A 17,969-nucleotide genomic window follows, 5' to 3' on the forward strand; every position below is an offset into this window, starting at 1 on the left:
AATTAGTGGAGTGCTATACATGTTCAAAGGAAAAGGCATAGTGATTTTATGAGCGACCGTGTTCTTAAAACAGAAGTGAACTGTTGCTGTGGCGTGAAGTAGCAGTCTGCGTCTTTTAGAACAAAGCTACCCCATCCTGTCACTTGTTGAATGTATCTGTGAGCCTGCTCCTTTGTCAACTCCTCAAATGGAGGAGATGGCACATTTGCACTTTCCTCACAGAGAGGGGCCCTTTGCTACCCTGTGTTAGCAGCATCAATGCCCTTGTTTAAGAGATTGTGGTCTCTAGAAGAGCAACATTAGCACTGGGTCAAGAGCTGCTTTAACGGGAAACCACCAATGCTGCTTCTCCTCTTAAAAAAACTGTTGGTGCCTGTAGGCAAGGCCACTGGAATTATGCGATTCTGCAACTGTCTTTTTTCTCATAATTAAGAATTTGCCACATAATCCATCGTCTGTTGCATAATCTGAAGATTTTAACAAAAACAATGTTTCTAGCTCAAACGGATCAAAAGATACTACAAACGTGACATGTTTGCACTCCTTGGAAGGCATCTCACAAAGGTTAAATGGTCATAGTTAGTTGCTTATTTCTGTATTTAGTTGTTAAACTGGTACTAATGAGGTGACCTATTTGCCCAGACAGTATGACCATGTGTACAAGTTACAAAATAATGAGCAATACTATATAAGAACGTGCTGCATTGTGCTACATAATTTGCTTTTTCTTGCTGTATAAGGAAGTCAAACCTGATTCATAATTTGGTGCTCCTGTGCCACATAAATCCAGTGGGTTAGCCTGTTGGTAAGACCACGATACTGTTGCTATTGTGCCCATGAGGAAGTCTTTCCTCTTCACCCAGTACTGCACCCCTGGAATGCAGGGCAGCTTCTCTGCATTAGCCAAATAGGAGCAAAGTGTAGTGCTCCCTGTTCGGGGGGATGACCCTCCAAAACCCATTGAACAGAGGGATGGGAACATCAGAACCAAAAAGGTGGTAGAGTGGTGAAACAATTGACCACCTGTAGGGCACCAGAATGATATAAGGCATACCTACCAGCATTAAAAGTAAAGTTGGAATTATGGGCATGGAAACATGTCAGCAAAAGGAGAATTGACCTTAGCCAGTGTAAGGACTATTGAAGGATCTTTGCCACACAGTTTGTAAATTTACTCAGGTTTTAGCTTATCTTTAAAATTAGATTCGCTGTAAAATAACTGGCATCTACACCAATAACATGAGAAACTAATTATTTTCTCTTTTCTTCTTGCTATGAAGGCAAAAGCACTACAGCCATTCCTGAGGGAAGTTGATGAGGACTTTACCACTCCAGCTAATTGCAAGTCTTTACCCAAGCATGACATCGACTTAACCGATAAACATTCTCTGTCTGTGCCCAGAAAACCAAAGAAGAAGAAAGGGGAGCATAAGATATTTGGAACCCCAGACCCACTGGCCCCTGTAAGTGGGGAACAATGTCCTGGCTGTGGAGCCGCGATGCATTGCAAGGACCCTGCTTTGCCAGGATACCTGCCAAGTGAGAAATACAGTCACATCCTGAAGCAAAAAGAGGATGGGGAGAGGCCTGAGAAAGCTGTGTGTCAGCGATGCTACCTACTTGTCTATCATCAGAAGGCGCTGGATCTTTCTGTACCTCATGAAGAGTACCGGCGGATTGTGAGCTGTATCCGTGACCAAAAGGCTCTAGTCTTATTCATGGTTGACTTGCTTGATCTGCCAAATTCGGTCATTCCTGATCTGACTCAGATTATTGGAGAAAACAAACACATTATGGTCCTTGGTAATAAAATTGATTTGCTGCCTGGAGATTCCCCAGGCTACCTCAAGCGCCTTAAGGAGAGGGTTCTAGAGTACTGCAATGAAGCAGGCATCAACAGCAAAGGTAACATCACAGATGTACAACTCGTCAGTGCCAAAACTGGGTATGGAGTGGAGGAATTGATATCCAAGCTGCAGAGATCGTGGAAGTACATGGGTGATGTGTATTTAGTCGGAACAACAAATGCTGGTAAATCCACGCTCTTCAACACTCTACTGCAATCTGATTATTGCCGGTCCAAAGCCTCTGAAATAATTGATAGAGCAACTATCTCACCATGGCCGGGTAAGGAATTTTCTGAAAGTGCAAAATAAGTATCACATTTCATTAGTAAATCAAATACTTATTTTTCAAGTGTTCTGTTGACATATGAGCAGAAATATCAAGTTATTTGCAAAGTGAGTCGTGTAGATAAAAGCTGTTTGGGCTTGTGTTCCATTCTGTCTTTCACAGAAGACGTCTGTAGTTCCTTTCAGTGAGAAGAGATACAACACTCCACTCTACTCCACACCACTGTACTCTACTCTATGCCACTCCAATCTGCACTGCAACATTCCACTCCACGCCGATGTACTCCAATCCACTCTGCCATATGACTTAATTGTACTCCTTTCTGTGCCACTCCACTATACTCTAGCATTCTGACACACCACTCTACAACACTGTACTCGAACATTGGTGTACAACATGGCTAAAACACATTGGCAAAGCCAAATTCTGCCGCATAGGGTAGACCTGTTGGCTTTCCTAATGCTTGTTTCCTATAATTTTCTAACTATGGGTAGATGTTGTTGCATTGAGGCATGTTTGACCTCAGCGTTTGCCTCTATCAGCATCTGTTTGTGTATGTGGTTCTGGGTCTTACCTGTATGCATCCTGGTGCCTGTCCAGCTGCCTCATGGTGTGGGGGAGGGAAAGTGAGGGATCTAGATGGGATTTCACCTACAACCTTCTTCATCCTAAACACTGATGTGGTGCTTTAAAACCCCAACTCTGCATGGTCAACAACAGTTCAGAACTATCCGCAGCGAAGGTTTTGTATTAGATATAGTTCTAAAGCCGTGCTTCCCTGTAGAGAGTACACTTCACAACCTCTTCTACATTTCTAACCTCAACAGTTCCATTGTTCGCAGAGTGCTGCAGGCTGCTCTCGATCAGAATCTGGAACTCTTTCAACCTCTGCAGTCTCAGCAGAGAAACAGGTTCTATGTGTGTGTCATCCCCTCCAATAGCAGAGTCACTGCATGACAGACCTGGATGGGTGCCAAAACTACATTCACAAAGTGGTGTATCACTTGTAATTTTCTGCCACAAGAATCACTCACCAATGGATATTCATACAACGTTTCTGGGGATGATTCACAATCTATGAGTTTTTTTTTTTTTTAGATCTAGTCAGTCATAGCAAGACAGCATCACATATAAACAAAACCAAACCCATAAGCTCCGAAGGCTGTCAAGGTGTACTGCAATGAGATGTGCACTCTGCAAAGTTGTCTGCCGTCCTTCATGTTCACGGATGCCTGGTCAAGTCGGGAAGCCTCACCAGAACGTTCCTTGCTCCCTGCCTATATGCTGTGTCTGAGAAGCAGTCACTTGTTGTATTCTTGCACCTTCTATGCTGGAATTTGAATAAGTTCGAGAGGAACCATAGCCTTCCATATTGAAGAAATCGGTGGTCTTTAAGGATACCTTTAACTTCGTAAGATAGTGATGATACTACAGAGGATGTGCTCCCTGAGTTACTGTTTAAACTTGCTCAGGACACACTGATCCTGATCAGGTCTCCTCAGCCGCATCTCCCGTTCAGGTTGATAATTTAATGGCTAAATCCCTTCATTCAGAGGTAGAGCTGCTTTCCTTCTATAAGCCCTCTACCAAGTCTATTGCAGCTGCCTCTATCAGCACATAAATGGTGTTTCATATATATATTTTTTTAAATGCAAGTTCAGTAGCTGATACTTGACCTTCTTTGAACCTCAGCACTTTTGGCCCATTACCCTTAAAGTGCATGGAAAATATAAAGAAAAGATGAGACAAATGCCAGTCAGTACCAACACTGGTACTGTCCTTAGCAGTAGTGGTATTAAAGGTTGTTCATCCTAAAACTTTGGTGCCTTCCTGCACCAGTTGATGGTCGCAACATTATTAACAATAATTATTCAGACTGTCTCGTTCTCTCTCCTGAGCAATGTCTGCAACTACCCTCAGGGTACTGGGTTTGTTCAAAAACACCTAGTTTCTTACAAACATTCAGCCTCTCAGACCAGAGGTACTGGGTGTACACCGAAATGCTATGAATCCTTTGCTCTCTCTGGTCCTCTTACTGTATCCACATTAACGCATTACTAAGAATTCGGAAATTTCACTTTTGGAGGAAAATACCTGGTTCTCTAGCGACGTGCTTGAACACAGTCAAAAACATTCCAGTGTGATGAAGTCAGTATAACTCAAGTCCTTCCTAAAAGTGCTGATAACGCAATCAGTTTCAAAGTGACCAGCTACTTACAGGAACGAAAGCAGATCCTTATTGAGGTGTTACCAAGGTCTCCTACAAAGTGCAAAGTCTGACAAGCAATCAGAGGAGAATTCTTTTGGATGATGTAAAAGTCCTGGCTGTGGTGTGTTGCAAACCGATAAAACTCTGAACGGCTTCCTCTGGAAGTCATGCTTTGATAAGACAGCTGTCCAGGTAGAAGTATGGATATATACCCATATCAGTATTGTACTACTAAGTGTGATTGCGTTTAATTTGTCAGGTCTCCCCATGTTCGCATCAGCGTGGCCAACAACGAGTTGTGTAGCAGAAATTGTCCCGGGGGCAGGTTTGCACCCCCGCCAGTTCTTCATAGGTTAACAAGATGCCATCTCGATACGAGTCGCCCAGTGTGTGCAGCCCAGCCGATGCCAGGATGTGAGTTCCGCTCCAGACGTGATAGCTCTGTGCCTTGGTGTGCCTAGAAGGGGCAGAATAGGCACATACACGATTGTCTGTGTGAGATATAGGCTCTGTCTGTAGCAGCGGTGCGTGACAGCTAACAGCATAGATCCTGGTGCAGTAGCTTTAGTGATCGGATGGAATAGGTGGTGAATATTAGGAGTTGTCCAGGCCGGTAGCGTAGTGGCAGTGTCGGACAACTGTAGGCCTGATAGCCATTTGGCCACCCATTGCAGTTGAGCCACCAGATAATATAATTCCATATTTGGTGCTGCTAACCCTCCTTACGCCATAGGTGCATATAATTTATTCAATGCTACCCTGCAACGCCCAGTATTCCAAATAAATGTGAGCATTTTTTTGTGCAAAGTCACAAAGTATTAGCTGGGACGTAAGTGGGCAGGTAAAAAAAAAATAATACAGCAATCTAGGAAGGACCACCATCTTAAGTAAGGCGATTTGACCCATTACAGATATTGGTAGCGTCTTCCAGAACCCCATTTGAGATTGAATGGAGGACAATACCTGTGTGAGGTTGCCTTCAAGTATATCGTTTGATGAGTGATATATGCAAATGCCCAGGTGGCGGAACGAGGTAGGTTCCCAGGGTACCACTATGTCATTAAAGACTAGACCTGGGTCCGAAAGGTCCGGGACAAAATGACACAGGCAGGACTTCCTCCAGTTCACCCGAAATCCTGACAGCCTCACGAAGTGATGCAGAATGTCCGCTATCACACACAGCACATTGCAGACATCCCATTGGTATAACAGTAACTCGTCTGCATATAGAGAGACAACGTGCAGGCCATCGCCCAGCCGTGTGCCCCAGTTTGTGCCCTTCATGGAAAGTTCTGCAGCTAGCGGTTCAATTGCCAGAGAGAATAGCAGAGGCGAGAGAGGACATCCCTGCCGGGAACCTTGGCCAATCGATATTGATTCGTATATTAGCGGGCCAGCTCTTACTCTGAGAGGCTGTGCATATAACAGTCTTACCAGTTGTATGAAACACACTCTAAGGCCATATTGGTCTAGTGTTGTGAATAAGAATGCCATTCCAAGTATTCAAAGACCTTCTCAAGATCTGCATTCTGAACAAATGGCGGAGATTTAAGGATGTGCTACGTGCAGGCACAAATACGTTTTGATCCGGATGCAACAGAGTCTGAACTAATGGAGCCAGATGTGCAGCCAAGATCCTCGCCAGGATTTTGTAATCCATGTTGAGAAGCTCAAGTGGTCTGTTAGACCCTAGCTCTGTCGGGTCTCTTGTCAGGTTCAGGGAGGAAGAGAAAGTACGGTCTTGCGTTGAGATCCTGAAAGGGTGGAAGTCAATAAAGCTTCTTCATACAAAAGTTTTAACTGTGGTGCGAGCAATGTAGTATGAGATTTATAAAATTCAGTTGGCAGCCCGTCCGGGCCTAAAGTCTTCCCAGTAGCTAGAGCCTGGATACTGGACAGAATTTCTTCTTGAGTAATCGACTCATCCAGTTCCAGCATCGGCTCAGGGGTGAGGCCCGGTAGCTCTATTGCAGATAGGTACAAACTAATCTCGTATAGGGTGGCCTCAGTTGACAACCGATACAACAATTATTATCATTTTTTTTTAGTTACCTTCCTTTCTCCTGGGGCCCTCGATATGCACTTTTCGAGGAGGGGGTGGGGGGCAGCGAGACTTCTGGGTGTTAACTTTAAGCAAGTGTGTACAATTGCCTAGAATGTCTGACCTCCTGACCCCGTTTTCCAGTCAAATGTATGAATTCTGTTTTGTGCGAGCATACTTGCCCTTTAAGGGTGTGGAAATGCAATATTCCTGCCGCTGTCTTCCTGCCAAGCTAGCTTTGTTTCCCCTCTTCATTTGGAAGGCACTAATGGATGTTTTGCCGATAGTCTTTTCATTGGGATTATTTAAGCGTGCCACATTGCCAGTGATGAAAACAACAATGTTACATTAATCTACAGGGTGGCCTTATTACAAGTATTTACATGGCTAAGTGGAAGGAAAGTGTTCTTGGGTGGCATGCGTGGAAGCAGCTTGCCAGGCTTTTCAGGGTTAACATCTTAAGATCACAAAGCTGCAGCCACATTAAAGCCACAGGGCTTCAATGGAAGCCATGGCTTCCCAAAGCCCCTCTCTCTGTGCTTTGAAAAGGTCATCTCGTGAAAAAAGTCACAATATGTATCAAAAACTCAGTTGATATTAAACACAGGAAGATTATAGAAGGCCGGTATGTGATGGTTAATGATGCAAGGCTGGGTGAAGAGAACTCTGGGGCTCTATACACTGAACCCCTACCATCCCCCATGTGAAATGAAAAAAGCTGGCGAGTGTTCTGAAAGGAACATGGCCAAAGAAACATTAGACCTATAATAAGGAATTTTTGTCGGAGGCATACTCAAGTCCCCAAGTACATTGGCATAGCCAATAGGTCTTGCCTTTGGGACCTTATAAGTGTTTAGCCATGATGCAACAGTTGATGCCGTTGCACCAAGGATATTGTGCTGCATAACTAAATACATATAAGGTCCCAAAAGCGAGACCTTTTGGCTATGCCAATGCTTGTTTAACTCGATTCTATTGCAATTTTCATCAAATTATACAAAAACATTAGAAAAAGGATACATTGTCATTGTCACATTGCGGATTACTCGAAGTACAGACTGACAAGTATTAATATAAATGTATCCGCACTTAACGCTGATTGATCCATTCTACTGTTGGCATTTGGTCTTGCGATCCGTGTCAGTTCTTGTTCTGATGAGCTCATCATATTTTTTTTTTAAGACCGATGGCCAGTTGTCTGAAAATTCCCAGGCTGAATAAGTAGTGTATGGAAATTCTTGCACTGATTAGCATCCGTTGTCTCTGATGGATAGTCTGGAATTGGTGGTATGTTTGGTGTGGCTGATGGGCTTTTTGTCATTGACAGATCTTAGTCTAGTGGTCTGCATTTCCCAGACTGATGGTTCTCTCATGTTGGCAGTTTTCTTCTCTGGCTATCAGTAAACTGACCGATTAAACAGCTTATGTTGGCAGTTCTTGAGCAGTTAAGTCTTGTTTGGCTACATACTGGTAGGCATTTTGCTAACCCGCTTCTATCCCTGCGCTATCCTTCTCAATCCAAATAACTAACTAACATCCACCACTCGAATTACTTTCATATTTCACTACACTAATCCTTTATGGGTTCCTGAGTAGCGTGCTATTCGCCAAAAAAGCGCTTCGTCAGAGGTAGTAAGCGTTATATAAATGCAATTACCATACAATAAACTTTCAATGTACAAAAAAACAACACAGGCACATAAAATAAAGACAGTTTAGCAAGCCCGATCCGCAGGACCGGATGGCTGATCCAATAATCATTACATTCTATTTAATACTTCAATCAGTCGCCTGAGCTGGCACTGGCCCCGTCTCCCTAGTCTGCTTGTCGCCTTGGTTCTGGGAACTGAGTCCACTTTGTTTCCGCCCCGGCCTATCCCCCCCGCTATTCCTGTGGATCGGTAGGGTCCTCCCCAGGGGAGCTCGTACTGCTGCTTTGACTTTTGCTGCCTTGTGGATTTGTTTGTTGTTTCTTATATAAAAATGGAACCGCCATTTGGGGGGTCCGGACGGTGTGGCCGCCAACGCTTCTTTCAACTCCTGTGATCTCTCTCACGCTGCAGCGTGTGTTTACTAACTGTATTTTATGCTCTTACTGTTTGCTAGCGGCCGGCCCGAAGGTTGTAGGCCCATCTTTGTATATCTTTTGCATTCTGTAATAAAGGTTTCAAAAAAAAAAAAAAAATACTTCAATCATTTAGCTCAGGGTGTGATAATAAATAGGAGCGAAGTGGCTGCCAGATATTTTTGGGGCGGGCGGCAAGCAGAAGCAGGGACGAGTACACATTGCTTGTCATCTCACAGTATATCATATCTCTGAGCCACGCTTTCACCAAGGGCGGTGCGGTGCCTCCCCAGTTTAGTGAAACCTATTTTTTGGCCAATACTAACGCGATGGCAGTAAAGCATCTGATCCCCCGACTCAACGGGAGTACATATCCCAACAGGGCAAGTAATGGTGTGTGTGAAAGCACAGCCTCCACCGTCTGCTCGATATATCTAAACACTGATTCCCAGTATGCCAATACAGCAGGACAGTTCCATGTTAGATGGTTAAAATCAGCCTGTGAAAGGGATTGTAATCGTTGTTCGCCAAGAGGAATCTGCCCAAGATCGTCAACGAAGGAGAAGGCAGTGCCGTAACCCGTCCGGCTACAGCATCGCCTAACAACGGAGCTGCAAGGACGAAGCCCAGCAGGACGTCCGAGTGGGCAGAGAGAGAGCGAGGTAGCGCACCCCCCAGGTAAGGCTTGGACTCTGGTCGGGAGCCGCAAGCGTGTGTGGCCTGGGGAGGTGTGCAGGAGGAGTACAGCAGTGCTCCGAACTCTCCTGCATTATGAACCGCATTATTCTTGCATTGCGAACTGCCTGATTCTTGCATTGCGAACTGCCTGATTCTTGCATTGCGAATTGCCTGATTCTTGCATTGCGAACTTACGAACTGCATGATTCTTGCATTACGAACCGCCTTATTCTTGCATTATGACCTACATTATTCCTGCGTTACGAACTGCATTAGTACGTGCATTAAGGTCTGTCTTATTACTACATTACGAACTGCATTACAAACTGCATAGCACTGCATTAGATCATTGTGAACTGCTCATTATTACAAGAACCTACAAGTGATTGCTGGCCTAATAACCGGCAAGTGAAATATTACAAATACGCATATGTTGGATTTCTATTGTTTGGTCTCATCCTATCCCTTTTGATAAAGATACCGCTATTTTTATAAAAACCAGTGTGGTGTCCATTTGTGGTGTTATCACTGTGTTACTGGGAGTGTGGTTGCAAATACTTTACACATTGCCTTGGAGATAAGCCTGGCTGCTCCTGCCAAGCTACCGGGGGTGAGCAGAGGTTATCTGAGAGTGTGTCCCTCCTTTCCCTGGCTAGAAACAAGGGTCCCTATTTGGACTAAGGTACCTACCTCAGCTAACTAGAGACCCCGAGTTCTAACAATGAGCGTGGCTAACACCTTAGCCAATATTTTATAGTCCTGATTTAGATGGGACAGCGGCCGGTACGAGGTACAGCTGTCGGCCGGTTTACTCAGTTTTAATAGTAAAGTTACGATTGCCTTGCGCATTGTGTGGGGGTAGTTCACCTGCTTCCAGTGCCTCCGCGTAGACCTCCAATGAATGCGAAACTAGCTGCTCCTTGTAAGCCTTATACAACGGCCCAGTGAGGCCATGCGTGCCAGGGGCCCGCGAGCCCTCCAGGCCATCTATGGCTTCAATTTCATCTGCGCTAATAGGTGAGGCCAGGAAGTCTCTTTTCCCTCCCTCGATTCACACCATTGCTATTTCATTGAGATATTCCGTCAATGACTTACCGATCAGTGGCGAACATGTGGTATACAAGCTAGTGTAATAGGATAAAAAGCAAGCCTGAATGTCAGCACCGTCCGTAATGTGGACGCCATTTGTCCCTTCGAGCTGCGTACTATATGTGGAATGGTCTCTGGGGGTAAGTAAGCATGCCAAAGCACGCCCGGCCTCTCCCCCTCACCATAATCCCGGGCACGGGCATTTTTCCCCAAATAAGACGTTTGCCGTTGTGCCAGTTTCTGGAACTCACTCAATAGTATGGCGCGCCGGTGTAGCGGAGCCAGCCCCCCACCAGTCAATGCCTCTGCATCTAACTCTCGCTCAACGACCTCTAACTCACGGCGAATTGTTCGAAGCACCCCAGACTGTTTAGCTATCCAAATACCCCTAATGTAGACCTTAAAGGCCTCCCATAAGGTGGCAAATTGAGATACCGACCCGGTATTTATTTTGAAAATACTCCACAATTGCATCCCGTACTACACTTTTAAAAACAGTGTCAAGAAGTGCCTCAGCAGGGAAGCGCCAGGCCATGGACAGACGCACAATAGCAGGCAAGACTAACGACAAAAGGACTGATGAGTGATCAGAGAGAGTGCGTGGTAGGTGATCCACCTCCCGTAAATTGATAAGCAAATCAGGGGTAACGTACCAACGATCTATGCTGGACCAGCTCCCATGCGGTGCTGAATCGAAGGAAAACCCCTGAGCGGCCGGGTATCGGTGTCACCAGACATCTGCAAGCAAGTGTGTATTCGTTAATGCCTGTAACTCCCCCACCGAGCTTGGTTTAGTATGGTGCCCAGCGTCAGTACTGTCCATCCCAGGCTGCAGAGTAACATTAAAGTCCCCTCCAAGTATAATAGAGTCTAACGGTATGGCAGTGACAAGCGCTGAAATATTAGCAAAGAAGCCACGAGCATCCACATTGGGAGCGTAGACACTCGCAAAGAGCAATCGCTGCGCGCCCATGGATCCTGCCACCAGGAGATAGTGGCCCTCTGGGTCCTCCACCACACTCTAAACAGCGAACGGTAGTGTTTTACGGATCACTATGCAAACTCCCTGGGAATAAGTGCTATACCCCGTAAAGAAGCAATTGTACCCCCATGTAGCCGCAAACCTATTGCTCGAGTTAGGGGGAGCGTAATGGGTCTCCTGCAGCATTACGACATGCACCGTATGCCTAGCCAGATATGTAAGTACCTGTCAGCCCTTGTGCGGGGTTGAGAGCCCTCTGACGTTCCACGTCCTGCATCACAATTCAAATCCTCCAGTCCGCCCTCCGCGCCCGTCATCCCAGGCATACTCCTAAATGTCTTATTGAAACAGTACACCTATGATTGGATAACCAAATGTCTATAGTGGCCATGACCGGTGTACAAATAGAGAAAAAAAACAAGATTAATCGGAACTCCCTCCCACCCACCCAAACTGTAGCCGGTGAATCCCAAGACATATCCTTATAACAGAATAAACAAACCAACGAAACCCCGCACAAAGTGCGAGTAGTGGGAGATCTCCCAGGGGGTCAGCAACGCCCCAAGCAGACCGCAAATCATTGTAACATTACACCATTGATTATAAGTAACTGCATGCATGCAAAGATAGTATATCATGTGTGTCCCAGACAAAGAGTGGGAGTGAGTAAAAGAGTAAAAGGGAGGAAAGGAAAAAAGGAGGAGAAATAAAAGGGCACTGTAACAGTCAGTTCGCTAGAGATTCAATATCACCTCAAGGAGGCAAAGAGCGCCCAGCCAGGTACCTCATTCCATAGTACATACTTGTGTCTATTTTCCCGGTGAGGTGGGCCTATCCGACTTTTCGCGCTTCCAGTGCTATGCAGCTTCCGCCGTCGTGTCAAAAATAAACGTTTTGCCGCCAAGCTGCACACGTAAGCACACCGGGTATAACATTGCATATCGGATGTTTTAATTTCTAAATGTTCGCTTGATGTCTTGATACTTTTGCCTGGCCTCCTGCACCATAGGTGTGAAGTCTGGGTATAATGAGTCATTCCCTGGAACTGCAGATCCTTTATTTCTCGGGCCCACCAGAGCGCAACATCTCTGTACTGATAGTTTAACAATCGCGCAATAACAAGACTGGGAGGTGCACCAGGAGCCGCCCTGGGGGCTAGGGATGGATGGGCACGCTCCACTGCAAATGTGGATGAGAAATTGTCCCTGCCAAAGAGTTCTACCAGAACCCGCTCCACAAACACTTCCATGGGCCCGGTGTTGGTGGACTCCGCAATCCCTGCTATTCTCAAATTTTTGCGGCGCAATCGCGCTTCGAGATCCTCTGCCTTCGCGGCTGTGGTTTTCAGAAGGCGCTCCACGCGTTCAAGGCACTTGTTCATTGCGGCGTGTGAATCCTCTGTGTCGGAGATATGCTTTTCTGCTGCGTCTATGCATGCCTCGTGATGTTCCAGACGGCCGTGCATGCCATCCATTCGTGCACCCAGCTCATCAAATCGCGCATCTATGGCATTGAACCCAGCACACAACTCAGCCATGATGGCAGCTGTCCCCTTCATTGCTGCGCCACTAGTCGTCGAATGGTATGCACGCTCAGGGGGATCTTCCCGTGGCCAGTCGTCCCCAGGCTCCTTTCTGGGAGTCATGGAGACTTCAAAGGTAAGCTGCCTCGGTTAATCAGCAGCAATGGCGAGGCAGTCAACCAGCTATCAAATTCAACTAAAGCAGCGCAGAGCACAGGGCAGCAGAAAGGGCACTGCAGGTCTACAACTCAGGGCGGGGCACAGGGCACAAGTTCGTCTCTCACCCTGTTGATTGAGGAGCACGGTACACTCCAGGCAGAGGCGCCCATTTTAACAGTAATCTGAAGCATAAGCGGTTCATAACTGCACAATAGATCTCCTGCAGCCTCTCCATGAAGTCGGTGCCATCGCTAGTTTGCAATAGACCTTGGCACTCCCAGCCCTTCGTCATAGTATATGGTGCCCCCTTCCATCAGTATTTACAGAAGGGGTAGTCCCCACATGGCAGCCTAGATCTCACCGCACCATCTGCCGCGAAGTCCGAGGGAAACAGATCTTCCCCAGCCACTTGGGTGTAGGCCGCCGATCCCCGGGCTCAGGTGATATCAGCAGTCGACCACTGTGAGAAGTTGGCCTGGCATATGCTGGTCACTAGTTATAGTGGCCACCTTGCACCAGTCCAATTCGACTCTTGGTAGATAGGTTTAAAGACAACCTTTTAAAGAAAGCTATCCTAGTGGTAGCTGTGGAGAGCAGCCTTCAGGCTAAGTCTCTGAGGAATGTAAAGCAGCTTGTTTTACCTTATAATCTCTTGAATTACCAAATGAAAAGACACCACACAGGTGTATATATATCAAATATATATGTATTTATTTCTAAATATACTCTACTAATCTCTTTAAGAGATTAGAGCCAGGTAAACATTCAAAAGATCAACAGTTCTCAATAAATTAAGCACAAATATGGCTGTAGCCCTAGGGGCGTACCAGACCATATACTAAAAAAATGGTGTAACAAACTCGACTTGCAAAATGAAGAGGCCTAGGGCCTTGGGAATCGCTGGGGCTTCACTTCTGCAGTGTTAGCAGGTAAGTAATCAGCCCACAGGAGGCGCGTGCAGTGTCTAAACACACACGCGGGTTTTCAATACGTTTCAATGGCAAATGTCGCGGTTTGTATTTTACAGTTCTAGGGCACTTTGCAAAAGTCAACAAGCAAGCAACTTACAGGGTAAGTATTTCGAGGGCCAACACACACTTAGGCACTGGAGTGCACGAGTTACCTCACCCAGGGAAGCCGGGTGCATAGGTGTCCTTTGGTGTCAGGTCGAGATGCTGTTTTCAATGGAGATCCTTGAAGACTTGCTGCTTGTGACGACTGGAGAGGTGTCCGTTCGAATCCGACGATTGATTGGAGTTGCAGAAGACCTAGAAATTGAGGGGACAGAGTTCAGAGTCACTTGCCAGTGACCGGTGGCCAGCAAGATGGATGACCACAGCTGTTGCGTCTCTTCAGGTCGATGATGGTGTTTTGTCTCTTCGCTCACGAGGACCAGGAGGGATCGAAGATGACCAGCAGCTGGCTTCGGAGGTTCCCACGACGTCTGCAGCTGATGACGGTGTCGGCACCCGGATTGGAGCCAACAAGCCTTGGCAACTGCAAGTCTCGTGTAGAGTGAAGATTGGCAATGGTGCAGACCAGCAAGGTCTGATGGACTTACCCAGCGAGGGTAAGTGAGGGCAGGCCCAGAGCAACCAGGCGAGCCCTTGAAGTCGATGTGGAAGTCTTCAGGTGAGTTACTAGCCAACGGGCAAGCAACCGCGAAGACGCCTTTGCAGGAAAAGTTTACCAACAGCCCATGGTCACTCGGGACGGGTAGGCCGCTGATTTTCGGTACTAGACCTGCTCAGGACCTGGACAACAAGTGGTCCAAAGCACAACTTCGTTGGACGTAGATTAGGGCTTGCACTCGAAATCCGTGCACGGTTCCCTGGTATTGCTGTTCCTCATCACTCGTGGGGTCCAGATGCCACAGCTTCGCTGGGGATTCAAAATGGCCGTCGAGAGGTCGGGAAATCCGCTTCAGGGGACGCAGAGACTTCGCGCTCCGGTGGGAGCGGTAAAGTTTGCAACCGTTGTCGAAGAGTTTTGGTGCCTGCCAAGCAGGGGAGTCACTCCTTGACTCCAAGGGAGATTCTTCAGTCTTCCAGAGATAGTGGAACGTCGAAGGGCCAGGATTCTTCTATGTAGAGCGTCGTCCAGGTGTGATCTGAATTGCATTGGCAATGCTTGGTATCTTATAGTGAAAAGATGGGAGGGACTAGCTCTATGACCACTCCTCTAGGAGGGTCAGGGTAGTGGGTGGTTACACCCACTTCCCTTTGTCCAGTTTCGCGCCAGAGCAGGGGCAGGTAGCCCCTGAACCGGTTTGAGCTGGCATATACACAGAGGAGCCTACTGCTCCCCAGTGCAGGACTTCAAAGCACTCGAAGAGTGCACCCACCCAGCTCCAATACACTAAATCCTGTCTGGGAGGTGGTGACACCTCCCTGTGACAGGAAACCCTTTGTTGGGCTCCCTCCACTCCGAGTTTCGGTCAGCAGCAGGAGGGCAGCCCGGTGTCTGTGCTGGTGGCATCCATTTTGTGATTCCAGGGCTCTGAAAGATTTCTACCGTGTAGTACAGTGGGTACATGCCGTCCCCTCTAGAAGGGTGGGATCCTACTCCCATGCCAGTTACTGGTGTGGGGATAGGATTCCAAGTTGTTTGACACCAAACACGACCTGTTTTGATGCAGTCATTCCAAAGTTAGCATTTACCGCGTGGTTATAATGCACTTAAGAGTATATGGTTTAACCGCATCCACAGACCGCAGCAGAGAATAGACTCTGCCAGCTGCAGAGGGGTCCTGCTCAGGCAGAAGCACCCCCTCACATAGTAAACCAAGCACCCTGCCCTTGGGATTGGTAGGGCCTACCATAGGGGTGACTGATAGGTTTATATGTGTGTGTATGGTGAGATCTAGGAACCTATACCTCCGTGAGGAGTGCTAACACTACCTCACACAGGCTGCAGTAGCAGGCCTGTGGTGTAAGATTGTGAATGCTTCCCAGGGGTGGCATAATACATGTTGCAGCCCCTGGTAGGCCTGTGAAGTACCAATGCCCTAGGTACCTAAGGTACCATATACTAGGGGCTCACAAGGCACCACAGTATCCAATCACTAGTGCATCTAATATGCACACCAAGTTGTTTAAGGGAGTAAGCAGATAGGCTGGGGTCCTGGATAGCAGGATCCCCGCCAGACTAGTCAAAAACCATTCAAACACCAGGAAAAAAGTGGGGGCAACCATATAGTCAGATTCCACCTTCCTACAACCACGGCCCCGCCCTCAGGCTCACCCGCGACCCCGCCCTCAGGCTCACCTGCGACCCCTAACGTCGCGGGGCCTCAGAGAGCCGAGTCAGGCCACAGCCGCAAGAGCACCGATGCGGTTGCTTTGGGACTCCCTCACTTCATCTGCATTCGTCACTGCGTACCCGGCAGTCTCCGCTCCTCACCGCCGCTGCTCAGGGCTGCGCATTCCCCACTGATGCGCCAGCATGCAGCTTTTTCAGTGCCGCTGCCCAGGAGCTTCAGGGTCAAGCCACCATCTTGGTGCTCGATCAGGCCACGCCCCCGACAACCGATATAACTCTGAATAGTGTTGCATGAAACCTGCATGTATCTCCTTTCGCATGTAGAGCAACGGGCCATCGGCTGAGCGGAGCGCCGCAATGGGTGACCGGAAATCTTCCTGGTGTATGATCCAGGCCAGTAGTTGCACAGCTCAGTCAGCTGTAGCGTGCCTGTGGGCAGAATGTGCTGTATAATTTAAGCACTGTAGTCTCTCCAAAAGGCGTTTAGGTTGTGGCCGTTGTTTCTGTTTCACCTGTTGACATATTACTGCTGTAGTAGTTACAGCTCCGGTTTCTTGACAGAGAAGCTCATTTTCTACCCGCTTAAGGTCTTCTTCAATAGATCTGCGTAGGCCATATTGTGTACTTAAGCAGTGTCCCCGAATTACTACTGTAACAGCATCTCACTCTATAAGGTGCGAGAAAGAGGTGAGATCATTGCCCCTAAAATAGGTGATTATGGCTTGTGCTCAGAGCTTCTCGGAAAGGAGGGTCTTCCATTGTCTCTGGTTGCAGGTGCCACGTGGGAATTGCAGGCACAGCAGCATTCCACGTTAGTTGCAAAAATTGTGAGGTGAGATCGGAATGGGTCCTGCCCATATATTCAGTTCTAGTCACCAACAAGGCAATCGAAGATGTGCAACTAATCTGTCGAGCCGAACATGCCGTTGGTGTAAACCTGAGAAGTAGGAGTATATTTTATCTGTGGGGTGACAATGCTGCAGGCGTCTACTAACTGCTAGTGCTCTAGCCATTCGCTCAGCACCCTTGCCGCCAGACCGTGGGTGTCCCTGGACTGGAGGAAACGCGCAATCCAGGGCTGGATCAACAACACAGTTAAAATCTCCACCTATTAACCACGGTAGCCCATGCCAACTGGATAGTTTATTAGGTCTCGCCTAGCGATGCTGTGCATGCGCTGCTCGCCTTGGCAAGACCTATTGTCGTCGGTTTGGTGGCCGAAGGGGCACAGGAGATGTGTACGCTCATGGTGTCTCTACCTGCTAGTGCCCGGACAGCCCATGTGCACGCTCACGGCGTCTCTTTCAGACAGCCGATGTGCACGCTCCTGTATACAGTACCTTCAGTTGCGCAATATGCAACGCAATTTGAATGTTCTTTCTGCATAATTGAATCAGCCCTCCGGTGTAACTGGGTACTTTGTTTCCGCATAACTGTAGTAATAACACGTAATACATATAATTGGTTCTAGGGTACGAGCCCCTCACAGTACAGCGGGCAGCGCTGACTCAGCCTTTCCATTTTCAGAGGATGATGACGAATGTCTTTGAGTTAACCATTAATAACAACTATTCAATCACCTAGAGACACTTTGGTTGTAAGTTTGCGTTATGTGATAGCCACCTTTACCACAGTATCTATTTTATAGAGCACGCAGCGCCGTGACTCTGTATACAAGGATCGTTAAAGTCGCTCGGCCAGGCCCCAACAGACTGATTTTACTAGAGGCCGGATGACTTCCCTAGAGTTCGATACTCTCCTGAATTTCATGCTGCCATGGTTCAGTCGCAGGTGAGATGAGGCTTGGGGAATTCTGGGATCATTACAAGG

At 47.4% G+C, this 17,969-nt stretch overlaps 1 protein-coding gene across 1 annotated transcript in view; it reads left to right on the forward strand.

Annotated features, from left to right (window-relative positions):
- NOA1 (nitric oxide associated 1) overlaps window positions 1-17,969 on the forward strand; it is a 91,312-nt gene that overhangs the window by 11,407 nt on the left and 61,936 nt on the right. The window contains exon 2 of the mRNA XM_085641184.1: window positions 1,281-2,127. Coding sequence (XP_085497310.1) covers window positions 1,281-2,127 — 847 coding nt within the window. The remainder of the gene's footprint in view (window positions 1-1,280; window positions 2,128-17,969) is intronic.

This window comes from Triturus cristatus, chromosome 2_2 (assembly GCF_964204655.1).
Source record: "Triturus cristatus chromosome 2_2, aTriCri1.1, whole genome shotgun sequence".
Classification (NCBI taxonomy): Eukaryota; Metazoa; Chordata; class Amphibia; order Caudata; family Salamandridae; genus Triturus; species Triturus cristatus.